This window comes from Emys orbicularis, chromosome 1 (genome assembly GCF_028017835.1).
Source record: "Emys orbicularis isolate rEmyOrb1 chromosome 1, rEmyOrb1.hap1, whole genome shotgun sequence".
Lineage (NCBI taxonomy): Eukaryota > Metazoa > Chordata > Testudines > Emydidae > Emys > Emys orbicularis.
In genome coordinates this window covers 219,131,916-219,153,436 of record NC_088683.1, presented here as the reverse complement: position 1 = coordinate 219,153,436, position 21,521 = coordinate 219,131,916, and the positions used below count along the sequence as shown (strand labels likewise).

Sequence of the window (21,521 nt, the reverse complement as noted above, 5' to 3'; positions counted from 1 at the left end):
AACATGTCACTAAAGATACATTTTTTGCACTCTCATCTAGATTTTTTTCCACCGAACTGCGGAGCAGTGAGCGACGAGCGATTTCACCAGGACATTGCAACAATGGAGAAACGCTATCAGGGCAAATGGAGCCCATCAATGCTTGCAGACTATTGCTGGACAGTGACAAGTGATGCTCCATTTAATGAATACAAGAGACAAGCCAAGAAGCGCCGAGTAGACACTGAATAGGACTAAACTATGTACAGAATAGTTTTTTGCCTTTTGTTTCATAATAAATTTTATTTATATAACCCTTTTGCTGATTTTTAAAGTGTTACATAAACAGGACAGGTGAAATATTATCATGTAAAGCAACCATAAACACATGAAAAGACCTAGGTTTACAATTTATGATTAAAACTCTACTATCTACACAATATACATAGACATAAAATGTAAAAACTTAAATATCTTAGAAACAGTAGCCAATCAGTTGTTTTAATTGTCATATTTGAATTCAGCACATCAAAATACATAATAAATAGCACATTTTATCTCTGAAGCAGACTTCTTCTCAAAAATTGTAGACCAGTGTTATTGGTCAATATGAATGTCACCATAACTTTAGGCTGTTACTGTGAATTTCAAACTGCCAGTTAGCTTTCCCAGGCACAGCTGGCTTTTTCAGAGGGGAGAACAGGAGGAAATTTCCACTCTGTCTATTCTTTCTGCCCCCAGCTTTTCATATGCAGCAGTACCACCGAACCATTTATTGGACACACATTTCCCGACAGAAAATAAAAATCCTGGTCACAATCAATCAGAAAGCTGTTAAAACAGATCTTTCTCTCAGTATAAATAAAAGCCCTAGTTGCCCCCCCCCCAACCCCGACAATGGCTTGCAATGGGGAGGAGAATGTAGCTCATTGAAAGAACATGATTCAAGAATTATTCTATCCAATGCTTAGAATCACTTCAGTGAGGTAAATTATGCATCACATTTCTGAAAAGCAATCTACATAGTTTTATGCCCATGATAGCTAAAGCATCCCTAAGGTGAAGGTAACAAACTGCTAAGTACAGCAAGGATCGTTAAAATATATGTATCAGCAAATGCTGAGCCACTGGTCTTGACAGTAGCCTTTGCCAATTTTCTTGCTCAGGCTTGGGACACCCACAGAGGGTAAATGGAGCATAATACCCTATTTGATAAGAATAAATGCAGTAGAGAAGGGACTCCTAAAGCAAGTTTCTGAGTAAACAAATTGTGTCAGAACTTTAAAGCCATAATCTGGGTTTCAGTCACTCAGGATCAGTATGGCTCTATAGGAGAGAAACGAGCTTAATTATGTGGAATGTACTTGTGCTAAAAAGGAAGCTGAGACAAATCTTTTAAAGAAGTTATGGGGAATAATCCAGGAATAGACACTGCAGAAGTTCAATTGGCTACTCTATCTGTGTTGGCCAAGATCATTAAATCTGAACCCAGCTAGACCCATGACTACAATATGGACAGGTGGCATAGAAATTGATTGAAGCGTATATTATATATCTGCAATCTGGGGTATCATTAATAAAGCTCACTCAGCTTGGACAACTTATTGCTCCATTCAAAACCTTTCTGAAAGATAAACTACTTGGAAGTTCAGTCTCCTAGTAGTAATATACTGTTACTGTGGTGTTCCCTGTGAACCTTTCCTCAGGCCATGTTCAAGATGATTGATGGGCCCACTAAAAATTGAAAAGTGAATGTGACTAGGGAATGGCTTTGTTGTAGTTCAGTGTAAGAATTAACTAGACAGTGATGCTAAAAAGTAACAGAAGAATCTTTTGAATGGTTTGGACACTTTCTAAATCCTATTGCTCTGCATCATTGATTAAATTATCATCAACAATCTTTAATTGACCCCACTACATATTTTTAAGAGGTGGATGAAGAGATGTGAAATTTAGTATCACCTGATTATTTTTGAAAATTAAAAATACAAGGTGTTGAGATAATAATAGAAGACAATGCTTTCTGAAATATCCACAATTGAAAACATGCAACAACAGAGATGATTTGTATCAGCAAAATCTTAAAAGTCTTACTTTACCATTCATATCCATTCTTGTTTATACAAGCCATACAGATCAAATATGATACTTTGTATGAGGTATTCTTTATTCATTGGCTCTTAAAGATTGTCAATGATAATTAATTACACAGCTACATCTATTTTTTTCTACTCCTATAAACACAATTATTTTTAGAAAATGCTAGTGCTATTAACATAAAAGTGGGTAAAAATGTTGCCACACTGGTGTACTGTAAATACATTTATAGTGGCAATAATGAAAAAATCAGAATTGCTGTGGGGGAATTGTTTTTGTGAACAATGTTTTGTTTTTAAATTATGATGCGCAGCTCCAGGAAATCTACAACTGAAGGAAACAATTCCTGTCTGGCTCGCCATTTGCCCTAGAGGCTCTATCATCATTATGGGTCTGAATGTGCTCATGATTTGAAGTATAAATAGTGAGGGGGAGAGGGCAGAAAACTGTGCCAGCAGGAAATTCAAACAGCCCAGAGTGAAACAAGCAAACAAAAAGTTAATGGTCACCAATCTGATCAGCTATTGCTCTGAATGTGATTTGGGTTTTCTTTTGTTTATTTTTAGTTTTAGGATTTCCCTCTGGCTGGTTTCTTTCATTGTATGAGACGACACTGGTCTGCATGAGAGAGGTCACGTAAGAGGAGGAATACAGACAAATAATGTGCACAAAAATGAGAAATAAAATCATAATATAATCTGATAGTTATATATTTGTATCAACTGAAGCATTGTGCTACTCATACACGGCATTTTGAGGGCTTACCTATTTCGAAATTTTGGACATATATATTTTTATAAAGCATTTTAACTTCCAACTAACTAGCTGGATATTACTTGTTTGTGGTCTACATGCTTGGTATCAATATTATGAGCCAAGAACTTCCTGATAAAGAAGGTAGCTATGTTTCTGACAAGAAATGCAGCTCATCACCAGTTTGCATGTATCAACAATCTTATTTCATTTTTATTTTTAGTGACCCATCCACTGTTTGGCAGGAGCTCTGCCCCACCCCTCCACTTTCCCCCGAGACCCATCCAGCTGGGGCCTGGCCGGGGAGCTCGTGCAGTTGTGGGGCGCCGCGCCGTGGGCTCTCCACCTGCCTGGAGTGGGTGAGGGGTCGAGAACAGCCCCTGGCATACGTCCCCACCCCGGACAGGAGGGTCCATGGCTCCCCACAACTGCCTGCGCGTGGCTCTTACCTGGACCCGACTCTGGCTGGGGGGCCGCAGATCAGCCATGGTAAGAGCCATGCGGGCAGCTGTGGGGAGACCCTCCACCTGCCCAGGGAGAGGCACGGGCTGAGAACTGCTTTTGACCCCCTCACTCTGGGCAGGTGGAGGGTCCATGGCTCCCGGCCCACTCCAGCTTCCGGCTTGGCCGGGGACGGAGCATCGGGCAGAAGAGGAGGGGCGGGAACGGGTGGCCCTCACCCTCAGACCCCGCACTTTTGGGCAGGCTCTGCCACCCTTGCTCGGTGATGAGTTACCTGGTCTGTCTGCAGCACATGAGGTTAATTTTTAATTGAGGATAATATTTTAATTCTTTTGGACAGGAGATGTTAGCTACTCCCATCCTCTGAGGGGTTTGTTGAACCGTCATAAGAGGTCACTTATAGTAAAGCTGAGGTACTGCTAGAGGTAACCTGAGGAATGCTAGTTCTAGAAACAGATTGCTGATAAATATTACTTATTCTATTGTAGCCTTGTGATCCTAACAGCATCCTCGTGCAAGAGGACTAGAGGCTCACTGGTACCTGATAGTGAGTTTCAGCTAAGCAGACCAGTTCTGTGTACCTCAACTCACTAATATCATAACCTGTATGTAAAAGATGTCATGTAAGATATCAACAGAAATATAACATCATATAGCTCATTAGTATTACTGTGTGGTGTACATACAGAGGAAAAATTCAAAATTACAAAATTACAAACCTATAGAAGCATCCAGACAAGGGAACTACAGCAGCACACATCTTAAGGCACTTTGGGTTACAGGGAAAGTGATGACACAATCCCTCACTGATCTGAACTGCACCCTAGAACATCACAAGACTAAAAGATAATGGCCATCTTTTTTCTAGTGTGTGTGTGTGTGTGTGTGTGTGCACGCAAGTGTGCGTGAGAGAGAGAGAGAGAATGAGAGAGAGAGGCTTTTAGATAACCATTTCTTGATTCTTCAACTAGGCATTCCATTGTCTCTCAAACCTCTAAAGCATTTGTTGGTGGGAGTCTGAGAAATATGAGAGTTTTAAGGGTCAAACTATTTTCTCCAGGAATTTTTTATGCATCTCAATTTTTTATAAGTGCATAAGTATTTAAATAATTTTTCATGTAAGTAGTTAGAGGAATGTTATAATGAATGGAAGTAAGTTGTCCATGTGGGTGTGAATGGGGAGCAGAGGTATTTCATCAGTGAATGGCTCTATTAACAGATCTGGCCTCTATGGTTTAATTGCGATAACATCTTTCATAGATGATGCACGACCTCTTTGTCAACAGAAGTCAAAAAATTCAACATCCTAGTATGTTGCTTTCAAAAGGATGTCATGCTGCATGGCAATAATTTCCATTTCTAATGCACCATTGTCCAAATGTAACTGTTCATTCCCTTTGGCTGCCAGTTCACTGATGTCATCTGTCATGACAGAAGACAATAAAAGATAAACATTGCCAATGGCTCCAATTTCTCAAAGGTCTGCAAACTTTCTGGCAAATTCATAATGCAGATTTTTTTTTAAATCATCCACACATGCATAAAACTCTTTAGTCTTCATCATGTCCAAGTGTACTCTCTTCAAACGTCTCCACAACTGTTTCCATGAACAGGAAGTGCTGTAATGCTGTCTTTTCTATTAGAGCTACCCACAAGCTCAATTTCTCTCTGAATTCATTGCACCCAGGTGTATACTAACCTCTCTTTCCCCCTGCAGCTGTTGAGTGAGTTCACTGAGCTTTTTAGTAAGGTTAGTCACAGGAACAATCTAATGCACCTTTTCCATAAGCTCATGTTTATTTCTTGATCCCAATAATATTTGGATCATGTTGAAGACTGAAAAACCTTTGGAAATATCAACAGATCTTTTTAATATACTCAAAAGCCCAGTAGAATTTTTGGACGTTGCATAAAAAAATCATCTGCAGAGGTTTGATCAAAGCAGCTTTGAAATAAACAGTGTTGAAGGCCTCAGGATTAAATTAAGTTAACAGCATTTACTACTACTCCGGTAACAGGTGTCAAGTCCATTACTTTTCATTGTAGAAATGATTAAGGAAAAATGTTGAGGTAATTAAGAAAAGGTTGAAGGTTCTGTTGTTACATAAGCCATTTTCAGCAACATTGCTTTCTTGTTGACAATGTGTTTCTTTGACTGACTGTAAATATCTTCCCCTCTTGATTGCTTCATCAGTGACAATGTTATCAAAATATTTTTCTTCATGACACTTTTGCCAACCATTCGTTTTCGCATACTCTTCATGAAAATGATACATAATGTGTTCTGTTTTCAAAAGTCCAGCTAAAATACTTACGATTACAGTGGGTTTACTTTAATCCTACACAACAAGTTTCCCTCGGGTATCTGCTTTCTTCCCCATCTCAAAATGGTGAAGATCTATTGTAGGAAATTCAATCAATTAGCTCCCTTTCTCCACTTACTGCCTGCTCTCCTCTTGACCACGCATTGACTGAAGGGAGGAATAATATGTTCAGATACTACAGCGATGGGCAGCAGTATAAAATCCTAGAATAGATATCATAGGAAAGTTCACTGGCTGAGTAGCAGCCTTATCTTCTGCAATCTGAGAAATGAAGATTTTTTGTATTTTCCCTCCTCACCAGTAGAAGACTGGCAGTGATTGAGATCTTAAGATCTTGATCCAGGATGGTTTGCATGATGGTCCCTCCTCTTCCGTTAGCAGGCTGCATAATGTAGGAGTACAGGGAAGCATGACTGTGCTTAACCTGTCCCAAATTAGGGGGGTCACCTTCCGTTGAAAAGACCTCGTTAAGCCAGGGGCTCGAATGCCAGAGCCCTGTGAAAGTAAGAGGGGTGGGGACAGCTGTCCCAGCTAGAAGGTGTGTTGACCCTTCCTAGGAGTCCCCAGACTGGTTTGACCTGTTCCTCCCCACTGTTCAAAGAAAGAGTTAAATAGGCTTCATTAGGAGCCTCTTTTGTTATTTTAAATGCTCAATCAGAGCTGGAATCACTTGAGATGGGGCAGTGTTTCTGCCCAGCCTGCAAAGAGCTGAAAATCACTAAGGGACTGATGTGCAGAGGTCACAGCAGAGAGGCAGATGTCAGCAGAAGGTGACTGACAGTCGACTGGTGAATGAGTGGCTGGTGAGGCGGTGAGCAGAGCGAGCGGCCAGCAGGGTGGCTGGTGGAGAGACGTAGTTAGTAGCCAACAGAGCAGCTGGTGGAGAGGCACAGCGAGCGGCCAACAGGGCAGCTGGCAGAGAGGTGCAGTGAGTGGCCAGCAGCGTGGCTGGTGGAGAGGGGAGATGGATGAGAGCCCGAGCAGCAGCGCGAGTAAGGTGCCTCCTTACCTCCACCCACAGTGGGAGATGAACTCTGCAGATGCACCTTTGAGCACTGGGTCTGCACTGACCAAGGACAGCAACTGTGCGTGGGGTGCAGAGAAGGGACAGGCACGCTAAAGGGACTTTTGGGTTGCTGGACTTAAGAACCTGAGGGGAAAAGGACACTGCCCAACTTACTTGGGGGTCTTTTGCTCATGGTTGATGTTTATGAACCCTGTTTACGGTGTTTTCCAAAATTAATGCTGTTACTTCTCTCCTTTTATTGAAAGTTTCTTTTTTACAATCAGACTCTGTGCTTGTGAGTGGGGAAGTATTGCCTCTCAGAGGTGCCCAGGCGTGGTGTGTAATTTTCCCAGGTTACTAGGTGGGGGCTCGAGCTGGTTCTGTGTTGTATCAATGGAAAGGAACCCCTAGATATTGAACCCGGCCCTGGTTGCTGGCTTCGCCTGGCAGAAGGGTTACAACTCTTAGACTTTGGATGGGAGCCAGAGTTAATTAGTGAGCAGTATTAACTGCATCTTTGAAGAAATGTGCTTCTGATGGTTTGGGACTCTAAGAGAAGCCCCTTGTCTCTGAGGATGTAATAACACATGCCTGAAGTCACAGTCCATGATCCTACCCATCTTCTAGAATTATAAAATGTTGTCATTGTCACATTTCCTGGAAATGGCTTGACTTACATCAAGAAGAAAAGTAGCTCAGATCCTATAATAGGTTTTCAATTTAACTTTCTGTTTTTTTGGATGAAAACAAACACAGCCTTTCTGGACTGGAAGTTTCTCCACATGAATCAGGTATATCATTTAAACTTGCTTTTTGGACCAGGAGTAAGCAAGTCTGAAATTATGCATAAATGCAAATGGGGTTTCACTGATATTCTGATCAAGTCTATATAACACCATTGCTTGAATTTCAAGAGGATTATCAAAATGAGCCTTGCACATCCTCTTGCTCTCCCCAACCTAAAAGATAAATTAAATACAAGAAAAAAAGCTGCAAAGCCCATTTTATTGAGAACAAAAAAAAAATAGATATGAGTCCAGACACAGATTAGGTAAATACTCTCTTGTGAAAGAGTGTTGCTACCATTGCTCTCACTTGTTTCATCTACCCTGATGCTTATGTTCAAAGCCACCTGTTAACAGGTCAAAAAAAAAAAAAAGATCTATGGATCCAACACTATATTAACTGCAAATGGGTGAGGTAGCTTACTTTTGATTTTACTTTTTATAATTCATTATAAATATATTACAATAAAAGCCCTGTCAAGTAACGTTTAAGGGTTTGACTTAAGCAACTAGATTCTGAAAATCAAGTAACAGCCAACACTCCATTTGTCAACTACATAGTCATGTCTGTGTATTACAGAAAATGTATTCTCAGTATACTGAGACCCCTGTAACAGGCTGGCTTAAATATAAAGTGGAAGCCTTCTTTTTGTTGTTTTAAATCAAACTTTTGTTATTGAAACATATGTGTGTATGTAATGTTTATTCTCTTAGATTACACAAAAAGAAATCCATGCATTAAAGCATTCTATAGAATCAGAGATCAAGCTAGAAATTTTGAGAATCAGAGATTTACGTCCATAAACTTCCTTATTATGTTTTTATTCATGCAGTTTGAAGGCATAGTGTCAGCTTTTTATCCAGGCTCTTTTCATTACTTCTCCCTGTTGGTGTTGCAGCACATGCTGTGAATGACCTCCAGAGATTCCTCAAGCTATATGCAGAGAGTAAATTGAATCTGAAAGCTTTATTGGACAAGTTTGTCTTTCAGCTTGTGTCTGATGTCAGCTGTATTGAAAAATAAAACTTCTCATGAAGCTGGGTCCTGACCTTGAAAAATCTCCAATCAAATGGTAAGAGATTCAGTTTTGTGCCATACCACTATTTGTTAAACGTGACACATGCAACAAAAAGGGGAAAAGACTTAAACAAAAATGTCTTAAATGAAAAGGAAACCATCAGATGGAATAATCAGATAGCTGCTTCTCTTTGGGCTGTGATTTCCTCAGATATCACCAATTAAGCAGCATCAGACTGTCATTATTTGGAATGGGAGATCTCCAAAGAAAACAAGATGCTTCAGAAAGTGGTGCTGGTGATTCTAGAGGTAAAATTCTCTTTCTTGCAAATTTACCAATGCCCTAAATACTGTTGAAAAGAAATGCACTGTTAGAGGTGATTTTTGTCTTGTGAACAAGATGTAAAACTAAGATCCTGAGAACTTGTCATATTAGATGGACCCAGTAGCCATTATAACTTCCTATCTGCACCTGCTGAACTCTTGTACAGTCTAGCTGCACAACATTAAATAACTACAGTAACTCCTCAGTTAACGTTGTCCCCGTTTCAATGTTATGTCCCTGCTCAATTAGGGAACATGCTCGTTTAAAGTTGTGCAATGCTTCCTTATAATGTCGTTTGGCTGCCTGCTTGTAAGATTCTGTGGAAGAGCAGTGACTTTACAAGGGAGCATTGCACACGTTCCGCTTCTCCGCCTCCTTCCCCTCCCTCCCAGTGCTTCCCCCCCCCACCAAACAGCTTAGGACTTTCTGGGAGGGAGGGGGAGAAGCAGAGACACGGCGCTTCCCCGCTCCTTCCCCTCCCTCCCAGAAAGTCCTAAGCGCCACCAAACAGCTGTTTGGCGGCGCTTAGGACTTTGGGGCAGGGGAGGGATGTGGCGTGCTCCGGAGAGGAGGTGGAGTGGGGGTGGGAAGAGGTGGGCCTGGAGTGGAGTGGGGACAGGAAGAGGCGGGCCTGGAGCATTCCCGGCAAAATCCAAGCCTGTTCTCCGGGGAAGCTGCTGCTGCTGCTGCAAAGGTGCTTCCTAGTGTCCTTGCCTGCAGCGGGCTGTGCCTGTGTGGGGTAAGCTCGGGGCACTTCCCAACCACAGTACAGTACAGTACTGTATAATGCCTTTTGTCTGCCCCAAAAAATTTCCTTGGAACCTAACCCCTCGCATTTACATTAAATCTTATGGGACAATTGGATTTGTTTAACATTGTTTCACTTAAAGTTGCATTTTTCAGGAACATAACTACAACGTTAAGTGAGGAGTTACTGTACCACGTTCCATCCATATGATGTATGTTGTATGTGATGTATTTTTGTTATAGTGGGAGTCTCGTAGGGCACTCTGTATATAAGATTATGCCAAGTCTTTCATTATGACCCCATGAATTCAGATGCTCCTAAACTTCTGGGAAATTCCTCTTTGGGAATATTTTTTTTCTATGCTTAGTCTAGGCCAGATGTGCATTTTTGAAAGTGAATGAGCAAACTCCTATCACCCATATGCATATATATTGAATATTTTATTCCTATATTGGACTTATATCTTGCTATTTAAATGTATCTTCTGATACATTAATTTAATTCAGGAAATGTATACTGTCACAGTTCAGGGCAATTATGCCTGTATTCCCCTTCCATGGTCCAGCAAGGGCACCCTCTCTAGGCTCCAAAGCCGTTACCTGCCCTGGGTGAAGCCCTGTCTCTCTTCCTCTCCTGACCAGGGTATTTCCAGGCTGCACAGTCCCCTCAATGCACTGTGTTATTCCCCAGAACACAGGCTGCCTAAGGAGGCCTGCTTCGCTTCTCTCCTCAGAGAAGGTACACAGTGTAATTGCCACAGTTAAGTTACAACACAGTAGACACATTTATTCTTAAGATGGAAGCATTACAAAGAAGATATATTAAATATATCACAAACAATAAAAGAACCTACACATAGGGTAATCAGCTTACCAGAGATCACCCCATCATTGATTGGTGATTAGTCCTTCAAACCCCACAGGGGTTTTTACTGTGGACACAAGTTCATAACAGCTTCAGCTCAGAACCAGCAACCAAGTCTTATGGGGCCTCAGTGGGCCAAAGACCCAATCCTTTCTTCTTGCACTACAGGTCCTGGATCAGAAAGGAGGCCCTAAAGTCAGTTTTAACTCAGGTATTTAACCAAACATCCTTTTTTTGTCTGTTGGTTCCTGGAGAATCCAGTTTGAACCAGTATAGGTGAGCCTTTCTCCAAGTTGTGGTAGCTCTCTGGACCTGTTACAACCTGAGTGAATTTGCTTAATCATCCTCCACTGTTCTTAGTTCCTGGAGGGCTGGAAATATATACAGTCTCTCAGTAGTACATAAACATTTGCTTTTTTAATATAATGAACTCCTAAAATACTTAAACCTAATCCAATAAGGTTTAATTTAATTCAATAGGTTTGTCCAGAAGATTGTCATATCTGTCACACATACAATAAAATATACATGGTTTATAATACTGAGAATTTCACATTACTCTGAGAAACTTAATTTCAAATTACATTAATGGATGTCTTCATATGTACATGTATAGGATCCAGGCAGGAGGAGGCCAACAGCAAACTAACAGACAAATATGTCCCCGCTAAGACCACCTGCAAACTGGCCCTGTCCAGCGGGCAGGCTTCCTCCCTTTCCCTGAGGTGCCAGGTCAGGGATGGGGCCACTTCAGTCAATTTATAAGGCACATATCACAGAGCCTTGAATCAGAGCAAACAAACTCTGTCAGAAAAACAAAGTCTCTAGGGCCTGCAACCTGTAGCAAGCAAAATGGCTTATGGTCTCCCCTCCTCAATTTTCTTTTTCTGTTTGTATAACCCAGCCTTAGGGTGGAGCAGGGCTTCTTGCTTGCACCCAGGCTGTTTTGGCTGCAAGTGCCAGACTGTGCCTTGAAGGGGTAGTACACACCTTCAGAGTGCAATAAATGTTTGCACAATCACAGTGTGTACTATACACACAGTGACTGTTTCAGAGGGCAACAGCCATGAAACACCACTAAAGAGAAAACTAATTTCTAATATTGTGTATCTTGATAAAGCTGAATTTTTTTTTATTTTGTATTTTTCTATGGTTCCTGGAGACAATCCATACTGAATAGTAAATTAGTCAACTAAATATTTAACAAGAAAAATAAAAATGAATAGAAAAGTTGATGTACAGGCAATGTATTATTATAATTATTGTTAATTTGTATTACTGTAACAACTAAAAGCCCTAGTCATGGACCAGGACCCCATTGTGCTAAATGCTGTACACACACAGAACAGCTACATGTGTGATGCAGGAACCCTAACTTTTGCATTCTTTAAACATTATTATTTTAGCTATTTAATCTTAATGTTGCATCAGTTTATTCATTTTCCATTTAGTTTTCTATATTCAAAAAAAGAAAGGAAGGACTAAAAACAAGACAAAAGGAACCTTCCAATGAGTCCACATGTTTGGGGGCACATGTACAACATTTGTATTAAGCCCTATACAATATATCTGTAGATTTCACACAGTTTTAACTGTACTAATAATGCCTGGGGTGTACCTCATCCAGTGCACTAAATACCTCCAACAACAACTATGCACATAAAACAAGACAATCACTACGCTCTCAAATGAGCTCACACAATACCACATCATCTGTGGGCAAACACTTTTCACAAAATGATCACTTCATAACTAAACTCTGAGTCCTCATTCTCAAAAAAACCCTTCACACATTCAAAAGACAAGTGTGGGAGCTTAAACTCATATCTACACTAGACACTAAACATCACGGTCTTAATAAAGACACTGGATTTATGGTTTATTACAACCATCTGTAACCCATTATCCTCCCCCCCTTTTTGTCCTATGACTGCAGAGGTGTTGACTGGCCACTTCACCTTGACTGGTCTTTTACAGTACATGTTAACTATTTATGCTAAACAATCTGTTCCATCTTGTATTTGGCTGTGATCCTCTGAGTACCTTTTCTAGACCCGAAGAAGAGCTCTGTGTGGCTCAAGAGCATGTCTCTTTCACAAACAGAAGTCAGGCTAGTAAAAGATGTTACCCCACCTATCTTACCTCTCTAATATCCTGGCACCAACACAACTACAACATCACATCAAACAATTAGGTTAAAGGTTAATACTTCCTGAACTGGACATGTATGTTGTAGTGTTTTTTTCCCCAACTGTACATTTTGTACTGTACTGCATAATTTTAAGATAAGCCTAAGGTTTTTGTTTGTTTGTTTTCAAACGAAAACCACTTTTTTCAAACCTATCATAGAATCTTAGGACTGGAAGGGACCTTGAGAGGTCATCTAGTCCAGTCCCCTGCACTCATGGCAGGACAAAGTATTATCGTCCATCCCTGACAGGTATTTGTCTAACCTGCTCTTAAAAATCTCCAATGATGGAGATTCTACAACCTCCCTAAGCAAGTTATTCCAGTACTTAACCATCCTGACAGGAAATTTTTCCTAATGTCCTAAACTGCCCATTTAAATTGAAATTGAAATTTAAGCCCATTGCTTCTTATCCTATCCTCAGAGGTTAACAAGAACAATTCACCCTCCTCCTTGTAACAACCTTTAATATACTTGAAAACTGTTATGTCCCCTCTCAGTCTTCTCTTCTCCAGACTAAACAAGCACAGTTTTTTCAATCTTCCCTCATGATTCAGGTTTTTGAGACCTTTAATCATTTTTGTTGCTTTTATCTGGACTTTCTGCTGTTTGTCCACATCTTTCTGAAATGTGGCTCCCAGAGCTGGACACAATACTCCAGTTGAGGCCTAATCAGCGCAAGTAGAGCAGAAGACTTACTTCCCCTGGCTTGTTTACAACACTACCGCTAATACATCCCAGAATGATGTTTGTGTTTTTTGGGTTTTTTTTAGTGTTACACTGTTGACTCATTTTTAGCTTTTGATCCAGTATGACCCCCAGACCTCTTTCTGAAGTATTCCTTCCTAGACAGTCATTTTCCATTTTGTATGTGTGCAATTGAGGTGCATCAAAAGCAATGATCTTAATTAAGAGCTGCTAACATGTAAAATTTTAAAGGGATGCCAACTCAAAACCTAGTTAATTTTAAAATAATGAGTTAAAAGTAATTTCAGTATTATACCTGATCCTAAGTACTCCTGCTATGGATTTGTGGTTTTACAATCACATTTTTATTTTTTCTTGCTTGCTTTTTTCCTGTTAAAATCCCCACAGAAACAAGCTGCCTGACTAAATATTCAGGGAAAAAGTGAAACTAACTGTATACAAAGTGTCAAATGCATGAATTAAGTCAACTACATTAATAGAGAAAAATAATTTTAATTAATTTTAATTACAGTAATTATAGGCATGACTTATAAAAATATCAGGCAAAACATTTTCAGACAGAAGTGTGATATTTATGTTTTCAATGTTCCATTGCCTTTAAAAATTTGCTGTAGCTCGGACAAAGTGCAATATTAAAAAATGTTTTAAGGAATTGTAATTTCAGATGTCCTTATTTAACAAAAATGTGACCAAAGGAATTTTGAACAAACTTACTAAAATAAATCCACACTGGATGTAAATGAATCATGGAAAATATAATCTAACAAGGATGAAAGCTATGAGTGCAAGAAAACAGGACACTGAAATTGTGCTACAAACCTCAGTGTAACATGCTACCAAACACACACCTTACCTTATATAGTATACCTACAATTATACAAATGTAGCACTTTTGAATGAATGTATTAATGTGTATAAAGATATTATTTATTTTTTTATTATGATGTATTAATGTGTTTAAAGATATTGAAATTTGTCTCTAGGGTGCATTAGCACATTAAACAACCACTGCATTTTCCCTCTCTGTTTATAATAGTTTTCATACTACTGGCTATGTAAGGCACAGAGGTGTGTGGTTAATAATGTTCATATAATTTCATGTTCCAACTATTAGTGGATAGTGGGCACAATTTGCCTTTTGAATCATCTTCCCTGGGAAGTCAAGTTTAGCTGAGGTGTCTGACATACCCTTCAGCTAAGTACATTTTCCTACCTGGAAAAGTAGGCTTCTATTCATTATGCCTGAAGGCATACTGGCCCAGTGGGATATTAGCAACCTTTGTAGTACCTTCTCTGTGTCCAAGAAACACTTACACACATACCCACAGAATTATAAACGTAATTCTATCCTATTCCCTACCCCCACATCATCATCTCTCAAGGAGAGATACACAAGATGGTATGTTTACTAAGGGCCCCCTGGCAAAAGCACTGTAAGTAGACTAGACAGAGTGACACTTGACATGGAGCAAGGCCAGCTATTTATTTTTTTTGTTCTCTGATCTGACATGTAGATGTGAACAACATTATATTCTGGCTGTCACACAAGTCTCTACAGAATATAATAATCAACAAGAAGAATTGCCACTGCTTCACAGAGTCTTTTTCAAACCACAATGGAGTGCCATCCTTAATTCTGGGCTCCACTTTTATGGTTCATCTAGTTTTCTGGGTGACTAAGGCCTCTTCGTACAGTAGTGGTTAACAATCTGTGCAACAGTGAATATATTCTTTGTTTTTTTTTCCTCTGGAGGTCAGTTTTCATATGTAAGTTTTTCTTTGTTTCACCTGAAGATATAGTGTGAAATCCTGGATCCACTAATTCAATAGCAAACTCCCATTGACCTCAACAGGGCTAGGATATCATGCTTCATGTTTTATGCTAGTTGAAACTGTATGGAACTATCAAAACATTTTGCAGATTTTTTTAATTATTAGTATGCAATATACAGGAAGATCATAAGGAGGGACACTAGCTTCAAAATATATATGTTTACCCAACTACACATGCAAGAGTACAGTGTTTGAAAATTGGGTTTAAACAGAGTTTTGATAAATTGGAATCTAATTTTGCTTAAAGAGCCAGTGCGGATGAGCCCAGCACAGTAAAAATTGTAGCACAGGTAGTATCTAAAGTAAGGTGTTTTAAATATGGTTCTAACAGTTTTGCCCAATTTATTCAGAATCATATTTTAATATAGTCTTAAAATACAGTTTCTTCATAAACGTAGATACAGAGTAAGAGAAGTACTAAGAAGTAAAAGGAGGTCAGAAGGCAGGCAGTCTGTGAGGATGGAACCAAAATAGCTGGCTGCAGTTACTGAGCAGCTGTACCATTATGCTGGATAAAAGTACAGTGCAGTTCTTGATCAACTTAGAGCCCTCTTAAGCACAGGGTTTTGAAACTGACTGCAGGCTGGATTTAAATAGAAATGTAGAGAGTTTATTAGTTGTAATAATATAGTACATGAGAAACATGGCTTTTATTCTCAAAAACTTTCAGAAGTACGTACAGAACAAGAAGTTTTGTGAACATGTGCCATTTTCTGTCTTTGCCAAAAACAGCACCTTTAGGATGGGCTTCACCCGGGTTTTCTTTGTGAATTCAAAGGACTAGCACAAACAGCTAACTGAATCCCATCACCTGAATTTTCATGTGGAATAGGCAAATGACAGCTAAAACTGATATTACAGTTAAAATGGTGGCATTACAATAAATAATCTCAAATAAGTGCTATTGGCACTGGAAAGAAATTCAGTCTTAGTTCTTGCCCAATCCTTTATAAAACCCCAATACCTTCATTTTATGCATTTATGTTTTCATCTCCTTAAACTGAGTAGTGCTGGTAATTCACATTATACATCTGCAAGTAAGGAACATACATAATTTTGCAATTCTGAGGTTAAAGATAATGAGTTAGTGTAGGGATCTGTACTTCTGTGACATCTCCTCTTTCTTTTCTTGTTCTTTCCATTACCATTGTAACAACAAATTTACAACTCATAAAATAAATGAATCTGATAAAACCAGCTGAATGCAAAACCTGACACATCAAGTTTAGTGGCCCAGCATGGGAAAAAAATGCTTACACAACATATTCAGTTCTGCGGTGTCATTAAATGAGATTCTCTGGCTTGCCTCACAGCTCACTACAGAATCAATGTAAGGCACTTTCCTTGTGTCATAGAGTCATTTTTAAACCATTAGTGGTGTTTACTTCTTATAATGAAATTGGAAAGTTTGTCACCAGAGCCGTGACTGAACTAAGTGACAATTCTGAATTAGTAAGTTTCTAAGTGTCATGAAAGAGATGTCTGCATTGTTTTAACTGATGTACCAATGACCATGTTCTGGTGGAGCCAGGACTGTCTCTTGATCTTACTAGTTTCAATCCTGAAAAATCAAGTGGATGTTTTTTGTTCTCTTTAGAAGATGGAGTTGTTTACTTTCCTGCACATCAGGCTTTTCTGCTTTAGTATGCTAGAGAATCATGGCTACTGCTAGAGGTCATGGGTTTCTCTACTATCTGCTTTTGATACACATTATCCACAAAAAAAGGCTAGTGTAAAGAAAATACTTAGAAAATAAATAAAACAAAAACAAAACATGTAGATAATTCAGATCTTCCTTCTTCTGACTGCACCATGAATCCCTCCCATCACTGCATGCTCCTCTTTACCAGCCTATGACACTGAAAGCATTAAAAGCATTTCCAGGACAATGAAATGGAAATTTCCAAAGTCACCCTAATTCCTAGAATGCTTGTAAAGAGTAAGATTTTAAAAAGCCAACGGTAAGCCAGGCTTTGTTAGCTTAGCAGCTGGGACACATTATACAATATAAAAACAAAACTGTGAAAAATGAACCAAACTCAAAACCAGCATGTCTCTTGTTTTATACCACACTGCTAGTGTCCAAATCCCTTGGGGTCAGCTTTAAAAATCTCAGCCTTAATTTTCACAACATATTTCTACTTTTTTATTTGCATTTGTAAGCCCATTTAAAATGTATCAATACTGAAACACTTACGGAAACCAGAAGGGATAAGTCCAGGTGCTCCTGAAGCTGGCTTTCCCTTTAGTGCTTGAATTAAATGGTTTACTGCTGTCCAGTCAGCACTCAAGTCTTCTAATTTTCTCTAGAACAGGAAAGTATGCATATTATTCATTTGGTAAATATTTTTTAAAAGAGGTAGCATTTGCTACATGAAGGAACACAAGATGTCTGCAGCACTGTTACTTTAAAAGAGTGAGAGGTCCTTTCCTACAGCATGTTTGCTTATATTTCATGTTCAGGCATAATTGCATGTACACAGTTTTTTTTCATATTGTGGAGCTGCCCAACACCACAAATCTAGAAACAGGAACTATTTTGTATTAACAGGAGGGACAATAACTTATCATACCCGGACAAGGGTGAGAAAGGAAAAATAGCTCCTTAACCTTCTTGAAGAGGACAGACCAATTTCATTTTTGTTACATGTACGTATGTAATACGTACTTGTGTGTTTTATCAAGTTTTATTTGCAGGAATTTGGGATGGTCATCATTTTGCTAATGAAGCCACAAGCAAGTTATTTAGGTCATCCCAAACAAAAGCCAATAAGACCTTCATAATATGTGATACCATGACTTGTTCTAACATTACACATATACTAAAGGGTCTTACGAGTGTTTTAAAGTAGCATAATATTATGTTCTGTGCGCACAAGGTTGAGCACTGAGGGCTAGATTGTGACTGTAAGTCAAAAACTAAGAAAGAGGGCATATTTGAATTTTGTGAAGGGTCCTGGCCAGAAAGTCTGGTTAGTCATGCTGGAAAAGGGATTTGGAGAGAAACACTTATTTGAACAAGAAACTCTAGTTTGTTAGATCAGGTTTTAGTCTTCAAAGCATATTTTTACTTTTGTTTGCTTATAACCCTTTCTATTGTTATTCCTTATATTTGGTATTACTTAAACCTATTGCTTCTTGTTTAATAAATTTGTTTTACTTTAACTATAAACCAATTCACTGCTTTGATTAAAACAGTGTGCTTGTTAACCCCAGTTAAGGTACTAAGCTGCTGGGTATTGTCTTTTTAAGGGAGCAGCAAACTTAACTTCTGCGAGTGTTCACTGAGAAGGCTAGATACTGCAGAGAGAGGTATATATATAACAGAGAGGTATCTGAGGTACTCCGGAGTTGGGGTTCACTTGCTAGGCAAGGTGGGGAATGGCAGACTCTGGAAGAGTTTGCTGGAAGAAAAAACAAGCTGGTGTGTTAGGGAGCTGAAACATAACTTAGCAGCAACAAAACTCTCAATTATTGAGGCTGAGAGGGGTAGCACAGTAACTCACAATCCTGGGAACCCCAGCAGATGGTCACACTTACTAAATCAGAATTCAGTCCTTGTTTGAGGACACCTAAAGCATGATCCTTATAAGCATTGCAGTTTATATATAATGCTCTATTATCATGAATTCATGCAAAAGAAAAGAGACAAGCACTGTGGCAATAGGAGATTTCCATTGTCCATCTTATCAAAGAATAGCTCATCTGGGACTGACAGCCTATCTTTTCCATTTAAAAATTCTTGTCTATCTAAATGATCAAATCTACATTCATTAGACTGTCATTTTGAAGGCAGTTAGACATTAAAGAATTTATGAAGATTCCTTGGTAATATACAAACACTGATTCTGGCAACAGTGTTTGTTTGAAAAGGTAAGTAGGTTTAAGTGAGGTTTAATCTAGGTAGTTAAAAAAATAAAAAACAACTGGAAGAATAAAACATCCCTGGCTGTGACTGACTGTAACTGAAAATGACTAATGATGCTGTCATTTTGCAACTCTTATCTGATGAAATGATGGCCCTCTTGCCTTCAGCAATTATTTTGTGTCAGTGGTTGGGGGCGGGGGAGGGGGGGAATAAACTTTCAGCCAAATGTAGAAAGCAATGTAGGGATTTATCTTTTTTATTATTATATCGAAAATAATAAATTGGGAAAGAAAGCCCTTTTAGATATACAAAGCTTGAAGTAGGTGTGAAGCAACTGGGTTGCAGCTTTTGAAATTGACAAAACAAAATGATGGGAAAGGTCACTTACTTTTCAGTATTTAGCTACTCTATTGTGTTAGTTTCACTACACCATAGGGATAACCTTTTATATGCATTTCAAACAGGATATAAGAGAGATTATGCTTCCTATTCTTGGGCAATTCATGCCATACAATTCTCCACTTCCACTGTGGTTTAGATGAGCGAGAAATGTAATGCAGATATCTTGATCAAATTATTTTTCAGCTGAAAAAAATCCTGTAAAATTTCAGACTCATTTAACTTAAATGAGGGGCGAGGCACATGTGAATCGCATCAAACATAGGGGTGGCGTACCCTCTGCCATGCCTGTCCAAACCAGAATGCCACATGTTAATATTAATCCTATTTACACTTTAAGTGCATTGATATTTAACAAAAATATTTATATTTCAAAAAGTAGCTTTAGTCCTAACTTATTACAGATGTGCTTGGCAGTACCACCTATTATTAAAGTTGCCTGACATTAGAAGACTCTCTTTTCAGTTGCTTATAACTTTGCCAAATATTAACCACTTGAGCTGAGATTCTCCACATCAGGTGTCTACCTCAGGCTGAACTGTTTGGGAAAATTTCAGCCAAAATGGTTCCAATAAATTGGAAGTATGTTGTTTTGCTCATGTTAAAAAATGTGAACATACAATGTCAGAATGTGAAATGCTCTAGTGCTTCCCAATCTTTGGAGCAAAGACTTGAAAAAGGCACGGGGTATGTTTTTTGACATCCCAAAATGAAGTAGGGGGCTCTTTGGAAAAATTAGTACGTTGTCATTCAATTAAAGGCCGTATCATAATGCATATGCACTAGAGGGACAAATTAAGGCAGCACAGGCAACCTGAATTATCACATTTTCTAACTTTTCAGTGCCTTATTTTGTAACCTTAATAATGTTCTTTTAACATAGCTATTGGGGGGGGGGGGGGATTTAATCTAAAGCAAGAGATATAAAGTTATTATAATTTCAACTGCACCTTTGCTGCAGAGAAAGGAATTGTTGCATTAGCTATAAAGACTTTCTTGGGACTTACAAACGGTGATTGGTACTGGAATTTACTCAGTAAGAACCACCACAAAGAGGCACTCAATATAAACGGGTGAAAGCCTAGGAAAACTACATCAAAAAAGCAATTTCACATTCTGACATTGTATGTTCACATTTCTATTACTCACTGTATACTAGATAGTCACTGAGACAGAAATTAACTTCACAGGTTGGTCAATTAACTGAATGGCAGTGTAATGAAAAAAGTGAAATGCAATTAGAGGGGGATCAGAAGTGAAATTCCCTACACTCCACAAATAGTTATTAACTTGCAAGTATTCCGCACAGGCACATTGTATAATGTCATCCTCAAAATTACTGCTTAAGAGACAATATTGTTTTGAATTACACAATAGCACCTGGCATTCACCACATCTAATACAGTAATTTCATTCCATTAAAAAATATCTCTAGGAATTCTACTACTGGAATCAGTTTGGCCATCTCTAAACAAAATGGATAGACTAAGCATGCTTCTTGGACATACCAAATATTTGTTTCACAAACTAACGCAGACTAAAATCTACAGCAGCACACATTTGTAGTCTATTGCTATTGGTGCTCACACCTTACTTATTAAGATGTGGCATAAGGTCTTCTAAGATTATAACTGCAGTCAGACTAAATGTGTAAATGCAATGATCACAGCGAGACCTTTGTTCCATCATCCACTCCGTGCACAGGTGACATGTGCCTATTCCCAATAATAATAGCTCCCCTCTGAAGCCAAGAAAACCGAATAACACAGTCTAAAGCTTTGTGGCTGCACACTTTCATCAGGGCACTAGCTTAAAATCACCTTGAATTCACCTTTTTGGGTATTTTCTAAAGGTTTCCAATTTAACTATTAAAGAATATTGATCTTTTTAATAAAAGCTGGAATACCAACAAAGAAAGCAGTTCTCAAAGGTTTCTTTGGAGAAAAAGAAAAAAAACAGGAACAAAAATATTATTAAATAAAAATATATTCATTTTTAAAGTGGAGGTAAAGAATAGAATTTAAAAGTGACTTAACAAAGATTTTATAAAATGGTAGAAAAATAAACTGCAAATACATTTCACAGGAACTAAGCACAAGCTGCAGAACAAAAAAGGAAGTATGTGACCTTACAGAGAATATAAGTCACAATAACTTTGTTTGCA

The 21,521-nt window shown here is 38.7% G+C and overlaps 1 protein-coding gene across 1 annotated transcript in view; it reads right to left on the bottom strand.

Moving 5' to 3' along the window:
• The window catches only part of DMD (dystrophin), a 1,466,768-nt gene that overhangs the window by 583,092 nt on the left and 862,155 nt on the right, over positions 1 to 21,521 (bottom strand). The window contains exon 45 of the mRNA XM_065405744.1: positions 17,288 to 17,396. Coding sequence (XP_065261816.1) covers positions 17,288 to 17,396 — 109 coding nt within the window. The remainder of the gene's footprint in view (positions 1 to 17,287; positions 17,397 to 21,521) is intronic.